The 13,807-nt window shown below is 50.3% G+C and overlaps 2 protein-coding genes across 3 annotated transcripts; both read right to left on the bottom strand.

The window, feature by feature from the left end:
- On the bottom strand, nt 1-2,715 carry LOC135447509 (T-cell surface glycoprotein CD8 alpha chain-like). Of its 2 annotated transcripts, none has more exons than XM_064712438.1 (4): nt 2,615-2,715; nt 1,698-2,060; nt 1,044-1,133; nt 1-581 (listed from the first exon to the last, which is right to left on the bottom strand). In XM_064712438.1, exons 1-4 carry the CDS (start codon nt 2,658-2,660, stop codon nt 403-405), a joined length of 678 nt encoding a protein of 225 aa, XP_064568508.1. In that variant the 5' UTR covers nt 2,661-2,715; the 3' UTR covers nt 1-402. The 2 variants fall into 2 exon arrangements, with proteins under 2 accessions (XP_064568508.1, XP_064568509.1); XM_064712439.1 differs by lacking the exon at nt 2,615-2,715 and adding an exon at nt 2,165-2,436.
- A 3,505-nt stretch (nt 2,716-6,220) lies between these two features.
- On the bottom strand, nt 6,221-12,701 carry LOC135447510 (T-cell surface glycoprotein CD8 alpha chain-like). The gene is made up of 6 exons (XM_064712440.1): nt 12,419-12,701; nt 11,492-11,854; nt 10,852-10,938; nt 10,360-10,476; nt 9,037-9,067; nt 6,221-6,472 (listed from the first exon to the last, which is right to left on the bottom strand). The coding sequence occupies exons 1-6, from the start codon at nt 12,462-12,464 to the stop codon at nt 6,427-6,429; spliced, it is 690 nt and encodes a 229-aa protein (XP_064568510.1). The 5' UTR covers nt 12,465-12,701; the 3' UTR covers nt 6,221-6,426.
- Nucleotides 12,702-13,807: the final 1,106 nt, after the last annotated feature.

Here is a 13,807-nt window from a genome sequence, read left to right on the forward strand (position 1 = left end):
TCTGGGTCAGGAGGTAGTAATTTAATTTGGAAGAACAACAAAGTTTACAGGGATTGCAATACAGAAGAATGCTTTTGCTCAGTTTTCTGAGCAGCTTTCTGTTCAATGTTCATACATTTAAATTTGGTGTGTGTCACATGTCACATTCAGCAACATTGAATAGAGAAAATATATTTTCAAGGCAATGCTTCCCATACAAAACACATGGCCTTTTGTTGGGAAGGAACCCCTGATGCTGCAATCAGATCATTGCACCTCCTTCCTACAAAATCATGGGAAAGGGCTGGACAGGGAGGGGAAGGGCACTCAGGGAGTGTCAGGATGATTTGTTGGAAGGTGTCCAGGCAGTGACTATTGCACTGTGTCCTGTTATCCCACACCTCCCAAAGCAGCAGCACATCCTCAGGGACAGGGCTGTGGTTTCAGGCCTGAGGTGCACCTAGAGGGAGTAGGTGCAACCTTAAGTTGATGCAGCACGATGGTGGTGGCCAGGAGCTGGAGGAGCAGGAGGCAGAGCCCTGCTGAGGGGAGCCACAGGAAGACAAGGCAGAAGGAATCCAGGTCTTTCAGCATTCTGCTGTCTGCAGGGATAGAGAAGAAGGAAAGTCCACCAGGTGCTCAGAGCTGGTGTTTCAGCCAGCTCTGGTGGAGCCAGGGGAGCTGCCAGGGAGGCACAGAGCTCCCCTGGGCCTGCAGTGATGGTGTGCTGCTGGCAGCATTTCCTGGCACCTGGAGGGCAGACACGTGGCCAAAAGTTTTCCTGTGTCCTTTGATGAGACTTTTTAAAAGCAGACCTGGGCCCTGAGGCTCTCGCTTCCCTCCCCATGTTCCTGGTGTCCCAGGCATGGGATATGCTCATGCTTTTTACAGCATCCTTAGCCTTTCCTATGGGGGATGAAATGATGGAATTTAATCCTTCCAACTCTGTTAAAACTGTGTGGATTTTCACTTTCCCCCCCATCCCAAAATATTTGCAGGATCCCCCTTGGTACCAGTGGACAAGGGTTCAGCTCTTCCCCTCTCCCTCCCTGCCTCCAGGCTACCTGGATCTGGTGTCTCCAGGCAGGAGTCCCCTTCAGTGGTGCCCCCCTGGGTGGTGAGTCCTGGAGTGCTAGGTGCCAGTACAGTGGTGTCTGTAAGTGAAATGGATGAACTCAGCATGTAGGGAAATAAAATAAAACAGATTTCTGCTGCCTTTCTGCTCTCCAGCCTGGGCAGGGCTGTTCCTGTGCACAGCAAAGGCCTCAGCTCTGGGGGACCTTTGTAGAGCCAAGTGTGGATGGGGTCTCCCCAAAGAGGGTCTCCCAAGAGCCAAGAGGGAGCTGCAGCCTGCTTGTTTCTCACTTTGTGACACCATCCCCACAAAGCCTGAGCCCCCTGAGCTTTTGGGAGCTGCGTGTGCTGAGGAAGGAAGGCAACTGAGCAAAGCTGGACTTTGCTTCAATGCTCTCCCCTCAGAGCCAAGGGTGGGATGGGGAAGGTGGGAGATGCAGCCCAGTGATGTTTGCCTTTGGGCAGGAGGAGAGGGGGGCAGCAGGGAGGCTCTGGCAGGAGGAGCAGGGCTTGCTCACAGGATGCCCTGGGCCAGCCAGCAGGGAAATGGGGTTTGTGGAGGGATGGCTGCTCACACAGGGCACGGGCAGGAGGTGCTGGGCATTTTGGCAGGGCTGGGTGAGGCTGGGGAAGGTGTTGCTGACCTGGGAGGAAGGCTCGCTGGCCAGGGCTGAAGTGCAGCATTTGGTTGAGATTCATCACGCAGAAATAGCTGCCCTGGTCCTGTGGTGTGAAAGATTTCACTGCCAGCCGATAGATCGTGCTGTCTTTGCTCGCCTCAAAGCGTGTGGACGTTTTCTGTCCCCCCTCAAACGTGGGCCGGGACATGGAACTGAAGAAGACAATGAAGTGAAGGGTCCCACTGCTGTCCTGGCGGATCCAGGATGCCCCATAGCTCCTGTCAGTGTGACACTCCAGCTCCAGCTTCTGTCCCACCCGGAGCTGCCCCATGTCCTTGGGAGACCTGAGCTTCATCTCCAGTTTCTGGCCATCGATCCCAGGGCAGCCTGCAGGAGAGAAACCCTTGCTGGAACCACTTGGGAAAAGTCAAAGGCTTCTCTGAGGAAACCCCCCTTTCTATGTGCTGGGAGTTCAAATGGAAAGGGAAGACCTCACTGTCTGGAGGTGTGAAGGTTTCCTTGGAGTCCTTGCTGGGATGTGCATGGAGGGTGCTCAGCAATCCCGGGCTTGAGAGATGGGTGCTGCCCTTCCAGTGTCTTCTCAGGAACATGACACCTTCCCAGCTTCTCTGAAGTGATAAGCTGTGTAAGCTCCCTGTGCAAACTAACTTTTAAACTTCTCCCTCCCCTCTGGAAGCCCTCATTGGATCCATCTCTGTTCCCAGTGCAGGTGGTGCTGCAGCCGCCCCTCTGGCTGCCCTTTGCTGGCTGAGGTGATTCTGCCTCTCCCCTCACAACTACTGAGCACACCTCAAGGTCAGCAGTTTTGGTTTGTTTTCTTTCTTCCCTTTAATTATTTTCCCCAGTGTCTTGGATTCAGTAGAAAGGTTTTCCTTGTCCCTCCCGGTGAAGGGGCTGCAGAGCCCCGTGTCCGTACTCACAGAATCCCAGAGCGAGCAGCAGGAGCAGGGCAGGAGATGTGTCCATCTTCCCCTGGGGCGCCTGTGCCTGGGGCTGGTGCAGAGCAGCTGAGAAGATCTCTGTCACTTGGCTTGAGAGGTTCTGCCACTCTTTGGGGAGGATGTGATGTCACCAGGACCCCAACACCAGCATGCGTTCAGTTCAAGTCCAGAGTCTGGGTCCCTTTAACCTCATCATTTCTTAGAAGTGCCTCAGGGATTTTTCTGGATGATCTTCCTAGAGATCCAGAGTGATGCTGCTCATGGCTGAGGTGGGATCAGTTCCCTCCCCACAGCTTCTGTGCAGGAGACACAGAACTGCCCCATCCTTTGGTGCAGGCCCTGGAACGCTTTTCTTGGCGGGGATTCTGCCTCCTCCTCCTGAGCACATTCATGGAGTCCCGTGTGCCTGCAGAGCCCACAGTGGCTCAGGTGCTCCTGGTGGAGATCCATGTGTGTTGTTTATCTCCAAGCACAGGTTTCTGGCACACTGATGGTACTTCTCTGTTGTTCTTGTTGCACTTCTTTGTTCAGCTCTTCTTTGCTATTGCTCGGCAAAAGCCTTTTCATGAAAGGCAGATGGTTTCGGAACTGGAACCTGTTGAGATTGCCCCTTGCACAAGTGAGTGTTCTGCCTTTTCTTTGTTTTTAAAACTCATGGTTCTCTTCTTTAACCACAGGGTCTTCTGCTCTTCAAAAAACCCTTTTATGGTTCACCAGAGAGGGCTCTTGCTGCTGCCTCCAGGTCACCACTTGCACATGGGGATGGGTGATGCTTCCTGGACCTTTGCATGCTTAGAAAGAATCATTTCACCAGAGTGCAAGGGGCTGGGCTGGTGTTTGATTGAACTTTCCTGTTAATTGCTTTTCTGTGTGAGGGTTTATTTTTATTACACCTTTGCAAAGAAGCTCTGTTTTTCCTCATCTGTCAGAAGCCAAGTGCTGCTGAGTTTGATGCAGTTGCTGTTGGGGCTGATACTCAGAGCATGAGGTGACCCAGCCATCTTCTCCTGTGTCTGTCCCTGGGGACAGTGCAGCACAGCTGAGGTGAACTTTGTCACTCTGTCACTGTCCCTTGGCTTGGGAGGCTGTGCTGCTCTTTGGGGGATGTGATATCATCAGGACCCTCTTGGGTAAAGTGACAGTGCTTGGCCTCTGTGACAAAACGTTCAAGAAAAAAAGAATTTCTGAAGAAATTAGTTTATAATCCAGAATTTGTGATTTGCTGCTTCTTTGTTTTATCTGCTTGTGGTTCTTTGGTCTCACCACAGGTTCCTTCCGTCCTGCCCGAGCCCGCTGTGTGCTCCAGTGGCCCTTGCTGCTGCCTCTGGGTGACCACTGGCACAGGGCAAAGGCTGACATTTCTGGAGCTTTGCAGCCTTTCCTATTGATTACCTTTCTGTGTAAGGTTTTTTGTTTAATTTCTTTTTTTTTTCTTTGCTAACCCTTTGCCAAGAAGCCTCTTGGTTCCTGGCTCTGTCAGAAAACAGGCGCCGCTCTTTGCGCTGCTGCCGCCAGCTGAGTTATGGAAAGTGCTTTGGGAGCTGTGGTTGTATCAAAGTGTGCTGATGAGGGGAGGAAGCTGCTGCTGGGATGTGTGGGGGTCCCTGGGGCTGTGTGAGCTGTGCCCTGCAGAGCTGGCTTGCAGGATCAGTGTGCAGATGTGCTGAGCCCTCCCAGAGCCTCCCGAGTTGGGCACTGGGCTTGAAGGAGATCAGGTGTGTTCTGAAATAACAAACAAGCCCTCTGAAACAAATAACAATTCCCAGAGCAAACAGATCCTGCTTCTGTTCCTTCATCTCTTGGGTGTGGGGTCAGTGAGCAGGAGCTCCCTGCCCTTGTGCCTGGGCTGCAGGAGCGTGGTGTGATGTGTAATGTGAAATGTGGATATGAGAATATGAGGAAAGACCTATAGCTGTTTGGCAGAAACACTTGGAGTTATAACTTTTTAAGAGAAAATTTTTAGCTCCCACTAATTCAATAAGAAACCACCCAATAATTAAATTGATCTCATAGCCTCAATGTTAGAGCTTTTCTGTTATTTTTATTTTCACAGTGTGTGTAGTTCTGTGGAATTGCCATTCAGTGTTTGCTTGCTATTGTTTAGGTACACTTATCTAATCCTGATTTTTTTCTTTCTTTTCATTCTTACAAACAAGTAAGTTTGGAAGAACTTTGTTTTTCTTTGATTTTCTCTCCATCCCATCTTGTTTACAGAGCAGGAGACTATCAAAGGGTTTCTTCCACTCCTCTTTTGGCCAGGTTTTTATCAACCCCGTGACAAGAATTCCAGAGTACCCACAGACTCTTTATCTCAGGCACCTTCTTGGCAGTTTCCTGGGATGTGGGAGTGTTCCTGGGCCCATCACAAATCCCTGGGAAGATAACTTCAGATGATTCTGGGCTGTGGTAAGCTGGAAGCTGAAGTCTGCACCCTAATGCTCAGGATGGTGCATTAATCACTGGCTTTTCCCTTAGCCAAGACTTTTTCAGCCCCTTTTTATTATCTTTCTGAAGGATTTTAGCTTTTCTGAGACTAGGAACTGAAGAAAGAAAGAAATAAATAAAGGTCATTAATCTGACTAGAATAATTTTATTTTATATCTCAGTTTTTCTAAGGAAATATTTACATGAAATACAGATCTGAGAAAAACAGAACAGTAGTCCATAACATGTCCCCAAAATATCAGCATGGCAAACAACCTGCTTAACCAAAGCAAGTGACAAAATTGTTTTTTAAAATCACTCAGGCATTTCCCTCAGCAAGAAAGCAAATCCCACTTTCCTTACTTAGGCCAAACTCCTGCAGAAATGGGATCAGAGGTAGCAGCAGAACAAATGTGAGGGGAGCAGTGAACCTTAGCCCCCAGGACTGTAAAAACCTCAAAAGTAAGGCAATGAATCCATATTTAGCTTCTCAAAGCAGTCTTGTATTCCATTACATGAAACAACAAAAGCCCTAGGAGAGAGGCACCACAACAAGAAGATGTGTTGAGTGAGGAAAATTATTTCTATGGCTTTGTGTAGCAAATGGCACCTCTGGCTGCATTTTGGGAGGAAATCACACAGAGCCTTGAGCTCAGGGTCTGGAAGGAGCTGTGCTTGACCCCTGGCATTGCCCAGGGGAGCTCAGGGTATGGAAGGAGCTGTGCTTGACCCTGGCATTGCCAGAGGAGCTCAGGTTAGGAAGGAGCTGTGCTTGATCTGGCATTGCCAGGGGAGCTCAGGGTATGGAAGGAGCTGTGCTTGACCCTGGCATTGCCCAGGGGAGCTCAGGGTATGGAAGGAGCTGTGCTTGGCCCTGGCATTGCCCAGGAAAGCTCAGGGTATGGAAGGAGCTGTGCTTGGCCCTGGCATTGCCCAGGGGAGCTCAGGGTATGGAAGGAGCTGTGCTTGACCCTGGCATTGCCTGGAGGAGCTCAGGGTATGGAAGGAGCTGTGCTTGACCCTGGCATTGCCCAGGGGAGCTCAGGGTGTGGAAGGAGCTGTGCTTGACCCTGGCATTGCCCAGGGGAGCTCAGGGTTTGGAAGGAGCTGTGCTTGACCCTGGCATTGCCCAGGGGAGCTCAGGGTATGGAAGGAGCTGTGCTTGACCCTGCAGCTCCCAGGAACTGCTGCTCCCTGTCCGTGTGTCCGTGTGTCCGTGTGTCCGTGCTCCCTCTCGTCTCCTCAGACCTGCCAGGGCAGAGTGGCTGAGGTGCCGTGGCCTTGTGGATAAGGCAGGAGATGGATTTCTGTGCTGACAGCTCCCAGGAGAAGATCCAGCAGCCAGGAGGAGCAGATGCTGATCTGGGCTAGTTTGGCGTCCTGGGTTTGGTGGGAGGTTTCCCGTTTGCAGGTCTGGAGAGAGAAGAGGGTTTGGATTATTCAGATATAAAGAGAGAGGAGCAAGAAGGCAATCAAGGCTCCTTTAGCTTTGGGCTGCAGCCAGGGACCTCCAAGAGGAGGCTGCAGAGTGTTCCTAAATCCTCCTTGTGCAGGTGAAAGGCCTGCCTCCATTTCAAGCAGTGACAGATAACAGAAGGGTATTCTCAAGATACACTGATGGTCAATTCTTATATTAATTAATAAATAAATTGGGCTTTTATAAATTTACCTCTGACTTTTACACACTCCTGTCCTCTCATTAAGCCTTTCTCTACATTCAGAAAAGAATGAAGAAGGAAGAGCTAAGGGTTTGTGGGGTTTTTTTGAGTTAGACAGGGTGTTATAATTTCAGAGAGATTTTTTCTTGTTGGAACATGTTGCCTGCAGAGAAGTTTGAAAGGAGGCTTTCCAGACAGCCAAATTGCACCCAAAATGATAAAAATGACTGCTCTCCATCAAGTGAGAGTTTTATGCTGATCTGATGAGTTGGGCACTGGGCGCCCCTTTTTGGGGGATATTAATTGGTGGTGGGAAATGAATCCTTGTGCTGGCAGCAGGGCTGGCAGGGCAGATCCTGGGGAGCTTTGTGAGGGATGAATTGCACTGTTACCTTCCACAGAGCTCCCTTGCACTGAGCAGGAGCTGCTCAGAGCAGCAGGAATTTCCTCTCTAAATCAAACCTGAAATACGGTACAGAGCTAAAACTGAAATATGGTACAATAGCTAAAACTGAAATACGGTACAATAGCTAAAACTGAAATACGGTACAAGAGCTAAAACCAGAGCTCTGTCAAGCTGAGGGCTGCTGAAGGAGAGCCGTCCTTGAGGAGAAGATTTCTGCATCGGGGCAGAGTGGGAGAGCTCTGCAGGGTGTTTTTCTCCCCACAGAGACAGAACATCCTTGCACAGAGCTGGCAACAGGGTCTGAGATAAGTGAAAAATGCAAACATTCTCCTAAACAAGGCTGCATGAAGCGCTCTTCCTTATCGTTTCTCCCCTGGAAAGGCAGAGCAGGATCAGGAAAGCTCTGGGTGTGATAAATATCCCCTGTGAAAATGACAGTCTGTTCCATTTTACAGACAGTTTAAAAAATGCCACCTGCCTTTGAAAGAAAAATAAATTTGTAGGGATCCATTTCCTACTAATGTTGGGGAGGGACTGTATTAATTTGGAGAACTAAATGGCAATTGCCTCTTGTACTAAAAAATCCATGGATGTATAACAGGGAACAGGAATGATCTGGTTTAAAAGATGCTTTGATTGGCAAAGAATGAGGCTCCAGAGGTGTGGAAATGCTTCTTGGGCACCCAGCTGTGCCAAGCACCAGCCCAGCCCTGGTTGCCTTTGGGCAGTAATGGGAATTTCTTGGTGTCTCTCTTGCCACAAGCCCCAGGGTGCACAAATGTAGGGGAATAGAGTATAGGTAAACAAAGGTAGCATAGAAAGTAATTTTACCCCCTAAAAGGTTGCAGCTGGGTTAATTATTAAAGATTAGGAACAGGCCTGATGTTAACAGGCCACAGCTGTGGCCAATCAGAAGAGTGTTATAAAAGAGTGATTGGTTGGTTAGGGGGAATTGGAGTCAGTTGGCTGCTGTGAGGACAAGGAAGAGTCAGTGTCCAGAGGAGCTGCCTATGAGAAACATCAAGGAGTACAAAACTCCAGCAATGTGGAGCCCTTGCAATGTAATGACAACAGAACTCTTGCACTATAATGACAACACATGGAGTCTGCAGAAGTGGTTTCATTCAGAGCAGGAGGAGTGACAAACCAGCTGCAGGGAGGTCGATTTGCAGAAGCAAAATGTGTGTGGGCAAAAAGCATTTCCTCTCCCAAACGAGGACATTGCAATTCTCATTCTGATGGTGTTTTCCTGGTCACCCAGGCTGAGCTGGGCAGGCAGGAGGGAAGGCATGAAGAAAAGGTTCCTGTGTGCCCCAGAAACTGGGTTACCCCTCAATCCATCCCTGTCTGCACTGGGGTTTCCTGTGAGGCTGCAGCAGCTGCTCCTCAGTGCCTGGGGGGAAACTGAGGCAGGAACCCTGGTGCAGCATGGTGCAGAGGGGGATTTGGGGTGCAGGAACTTACATGGGAACCATGGGCACATCTGAATAGGCAGCCATGGTTTGGGGAAGGGATGGAATATGGTTGAGTTGGGAATGGTGCATTGGAAGCACAGAAATGTGGTGAGTTCTGAGCACTGGGTGATGCACAAAGCTTCTGGGCTGCCACAAACACCTCCTGTCCTTCTGTTTTGTATCTGCTGCTGGGTGAGAGCTCAATGATTTGAATGACTTAATAGTTGTAAAACCAAAGAAAAAACCCAAACAGATAAAAAACCCCAAGCAAAACCAAAAATAGAGAACAGGAGAACCTTCTGTTCCGTTTTGGCCCTTAAGTCATTGCTCAGGCTCCTCCCAGCCATCTCCTATCAGATGAAGCATTTTTAGGTTGCTTTTTGGCACTGCCTCCTTCATTTCTTGGGGGTGAGATGCTGCCAAGTTGAAAAGAGGAAAATGCCAGTGCCTGTCACTCACCTCTTGCACCTGCATCTTCGTCTTCTGGTTTCTAAGAAAAGAGAGAAAATGTTTTAGTTTTAAAGGTGCCAAGGGACAGGTCAGGAAAGAAATACTCCAGTGAGGTAGGGCTGGTGCTCCCCTGCAGCTGATATCTTTAATAACAGATAAACCAAGCCTATTTTTGAGGAAATCCATGCCAGGGAGAGGTGCTGCAGCTCGTGTTACCCCTGTAATGCACTTAAAACATTTTCATGAAGTAATCTTTGAGGTGAGTAGCAGCAGCAGGGTCAGCCTGGGAACACTGAGGGTGAATTATTTCTGTTTTCTGTCTCCAGTAACTTTGGGACATTGCTGAAAATTCCTCAGCAGCAATAATTTCTGCAGCAGGTGAGTGGCAGTGATGCCACATCACGTGCACCCAAGGTGACAATGCTCTCCCCCATTCTAGCCTCTGTGTTGCTACTTTGGGGTAGATTAAGCCAAATAAATTAATTATTTAAGTATTTAATTATTTCATTATTTCATTATTTCATTATTTCATTATGGCCCAGTCATTAATTTTAGACTAAGGTAAAAATCCATCCTGAAGGGCTTGGCAATTGCTGCAGAAATTACCTGCAGCTGAGGGCTTTTCACTGATCATAATGTAATGAAGTTTCTCATCTGGTTCCAGCTTGAGATGCTGCTCTCAGCATGTGCTGGAGCAGATTTACTCTGTTAGGTCAGAATGTTTCAGGCTCTGGCACTTTAACCTGTGACACATCCATAAATAAGCCCAGACAGTTGCTAGAGTTAAGTACCGTCTCTTTCTAATCTATTTTTCTTCCTTGAAAGTCTTTTCCATCATAAATAATTTCCTGACTGTGTTATTCTAAGTTGATAATTCTTTCTCCTCCTAACCCTAGTGATGAGGATTAAAATGCAGACACTGATTTTAGCAGTGCTCCTTGTCTTGCATTGGCTGTGTTCTGATTTTCAGCTGCCTCCCCAGAGTGCCAGAACATCCATGTCCCTGAGGGCAGGGCAGGGGGCTCAGAGCAGAGATGGGTCTGGAGGGGTTTGTGGGGATGGGTCTGGAGAGGGGTGTGGGGATGGGTCTGGAGGGGGGTTTGGGGATGGGTCTGGAGAGGGTTTGTAGGGATGGGTCTGGAGAGGGGTGTGGGGATGGGTCTGGATGGGGTTTGTGGGGATGGGTCTGGAGAGGGTTTGTGGGGATGGGTCTGGAGAGGGGTTTGTGGGGATGGGTCTGGAGAGGGGTGTGGGGATGGGTCTGGAGGGGTTTGTAGGGATGGGTCTGGAGGGGTTTGGGGATGGGTCTGGAGAGGGTGTGGGGAGCCTCACGTTGGCACAGCACGATGGTGATCACCAGGGCAAGGAGGAGCAGGAGGCAGGCACCTGCCAAGGGCACCCAGATGAAGATGTGGCAGAAGAAATTCAGATCTCCCTGCATTCTTCCCTCTGCAGGAAGAGAGAAGATGGAATGTCCACCAAGTGCTCAGGACACTTCTGGTGTCAGCGTTTTCCTGGGGACTCGAGGGAGGATATATGGGCAAAAGTTTTCTCCTGTTTCCTGCTGGGGCTAAAAGCAGCTCCAGCCACCAAGGCTCTCCCCTCCCTCCCCATACCCCTGCTGTGCCCAGGCATGCTCAAACGTTTTACATCATATTTAGCCATTCTTAGTTTGAATGAAATATTAGCATTTAATCCTTAAAGATAAAGATGATCTGTGGATTTTCACTCTCCCTCCCAGTCCCAAAATATCTGCAGGATCCCCCTTGGTATCAGTGAAGCAGGGTCCAGCCCTTCCCCTCTCCCTCCCTGCATTCAGGTTACCTGGCTCAGCAGTTGTGAGGTTGGGCTCCTCAGTGGTGCTGCCCTGGGTGGTGGGTGCTGTTGTGCTGGGTGCCACTGTGGTGGTGGCTGTAAGTGAAATGGGTTAATTCAGCATGCAGGGAAATACAATGGAACACATCTCTCCTGCCTTTCTGCTCTCTTACCCCTGCCAGGGCACAGGTGCTCCCGAGTTCAGCTCCAGGAGAACTTCACAGAGCCCATCCTGGAGGGGCACCCCCCCAAGGAGGGTCTCCCAAGGGCCAAGAGGGAGCTGCAGCCTGCTTGTTTCTCACTTTGTGACACCATCCCCACAAAGCCTGAGCCCCCTGAGCTTTTGGGAGCTGCGTGTGCTGAGGAAGGAGGGGGTGGTGCTGGACTTTGCTTCAATGCTCTCCCCTCAGAGCCAAGGGTGGGATGGGGAAGGTGGGAGATGCAGCCCAGTGATGTTTGCCTTTGGGCAGGAGGAGAGGGGGGCAGCAGGGAGGCTCTGGCAGGAGGAGCAGGGCTTGCTCACAGGATGCCCTGGGCCAGCCAGCAGGGAAATGGGGTTTGTGGAGGGATGGCTGCTCACACAGGGCACGGGCAGGAGGTGCTGGGCATTTTGGCAGGGCTGGGGGAGGCTGGGGAAGGAGTTGCTGACCTGGGAGGAAGGCTCGCTGGCCAGGGCTGAAGTGCAGCATTTGGTTGAGATTCATCACGCAGAAATAGCTGCCCTGGTCCTGTGGTGTGAAAGATTTCACTGCCAGCCGATAGATCGTGCTGTCTTTGCTCGCCTCAAAGCGTGTGGACGTTTTCTGTCCCCCCTCAAACGTGGGCCGGGACAGGGAATTGATGAAGACAATGAAGTGAAGGGTCCCACTGCTGTCCTGGCGGATCCAGGATGCCCCATGGCTCCTGTCAGTGTGACACTCCAGCTCCAGCCTCTGTCCCACCCGGAGCTGCCCCATGTCCTTGGGAGACCTGAGCTTCATCTCCAGTTTCTGGCCATAGATCCCAGGGCAGCCTGCAGGAGAGAAATCCTTGCTGGAACCACTTGGGAAAAGTCAAAGGGTCCTCTGAGAATACCTCCCTCCCTCCCTCCCTGTCCATGGGCTGGGAGTACAAATGGGAAGGGAAGACCTCACTGTCTGGAGGTGTGAAGGTTTCCTTGGAGTCCTTGCTGGGATGTGCATGGAGGGTGCTCAGCAATCCCGGGCTTGAGAGATGGGTGCTGCCCTTCCAGTGTCTTCTCAGGGACGTGACACCTTCCCAGCTTCTCTGAAGTGACTCCATTTACACTTCTTGCAAAGCCTTTTTTTCCCCACCCTTCTCCCTCCCCTCTGGAAGCCCTCATTGGATCCATCTCTGTTCCCAGTGCAGGTGGTGCTGCAGCCGCCCCTCTGGCTGCCCTTTGCTGGCTGAGGTGATGCCACCCTTCCTTCCAAACTCACTGAGCACACCTCAAGGTCAGCCTTTTTGGTTTGCTTTTTACCCCCTTAATCATTTACCCCAGTGTGTTGGATTCAATAGAAAGGTTTTCCTTGTCCCTCCCGGTGAAGGGGCTGCAGAGCCCCGTGTCCGTACTCACAGAATCCCAGAGCGAGCAGCAGGAGCAGGGCAGGAGACGTGTCCATCTTCCCCTGGGGCGCCTGTGCCTGGGGCTGGTGCAGAGCAGCTGAGGAGATCTCTGTCACTTGGCTTGGGAGGCTGTGTCACTCTTTGGGGAGGATGTGATGTCACCAGGACCCTCTTGGGTAGGGAGGTGATGCTCGGCATCTGCGGCGTACCGAGGACAAAAAACATTCCTGAAGAAATTAATTGTCCAGAGTTTATACATCCTTATCAGTTCTTAATGGTGCCTCAAGGCTTTTTGCTGGATGCCTTCCCTTGAGATCCATTGATGCTGCTCATGGCTGAGGTAGGACCAGCCAGCACAGCCTGCTCTGCCCAGCACTCCGGGGACCCACAGCAGCTGCAGCTCTGCAGGAGTTATGGATGAGTCCCATGCTTTTGGTGCAGGCTGCACTTTGCTTTTCTTGGCAGGGATTCTGCCTCCTCCTCAGCACCCTCAAGGGGTCTCACGTGGATGGCAGAGCCCAGGCTGTTTTGTTACCCAGCAAGTGGGACACAGGTGTTTCATGGCATAGAGACACAGATCATTCATCTCCAAGCACACGTGCTGCTGGCACACAGCTGGGTCCTTCAGGTGCCTGACTGTTGTCTTTGCAATTCTTCTTTGTTTAATTCTTCCTTGTAATTTCAAAACTCTTCATGCAGGGCAGGTGGTCTGTGAGCAGAAACTTCGTGTGAGAACCCAATGTCCAGCGTGTGCTTTGCATTTTGTTTGTTTTACCAACTCGTGGTTCTCTTCTCTCACCACAAATGTTTCCTCTCTGCCAAAAATATCCCCTTGTGTGCCTCAATGGCCCTTGCTGCTGCCTCCAGGTGACCACTGGCACATAGGGATGGGTGATGCTTCCTTGAGCTTTAAAAACACACAGTAACAACAAGTTTTACCAGCCTGCAAAGGGCTGGGCTGGTGTCTGATTTCTTTCTTTCTTCCTGGCTTTCCTGTTGATTTTTTTCTAATTTTTTTTCCATTACCCCTCTGCAAAGAAAGCCCCTTTTACCTGGATCTGTCAGAAAGTAGGTGCTGCTGGGTTTGATGCTGTTTCTAACGGGGCTCAGAGCTGAATCACTGAAAACAGTTTAGGAACTGGGTTTATTTCTCTGGTCTTCAATGCATGTTGGTGAGTGAAGAAAACTGTTAGGCCTGCTGAAATATGTGAAATTCATGCTTTTGTTAGGCTGGGAGACTTGTGATGTCTACCTTAAATTAAGTAGATAAAAGTAAAATGGAAATGAATGTGTTGGCCAATGAGGATGGGACAAAAATGTTGTCAGTTCTGGGTTCTCACTCTGCTGCAGAGTGAGCACACAGTGCATGTGCTCGAGATGTGGTGCTGGATGTGCTGGC

This window comes from Zonotrichia leucophrys, chromosome 4 (genome assembly GCF_028769735.1).
Source record: "Zonotrichia leucophrys gambelii isolate GWCS_2022_RI chromosome 4, RI_Zleu_2.0, whole genome shotgun sequence".
Classification (NCBI taxonomy): Eukaryota; Metazoa; Chordata; class Aves; order Passeriformes; family Passerellidae; genus Zonotrichia; species Zonotrichia leucophrys.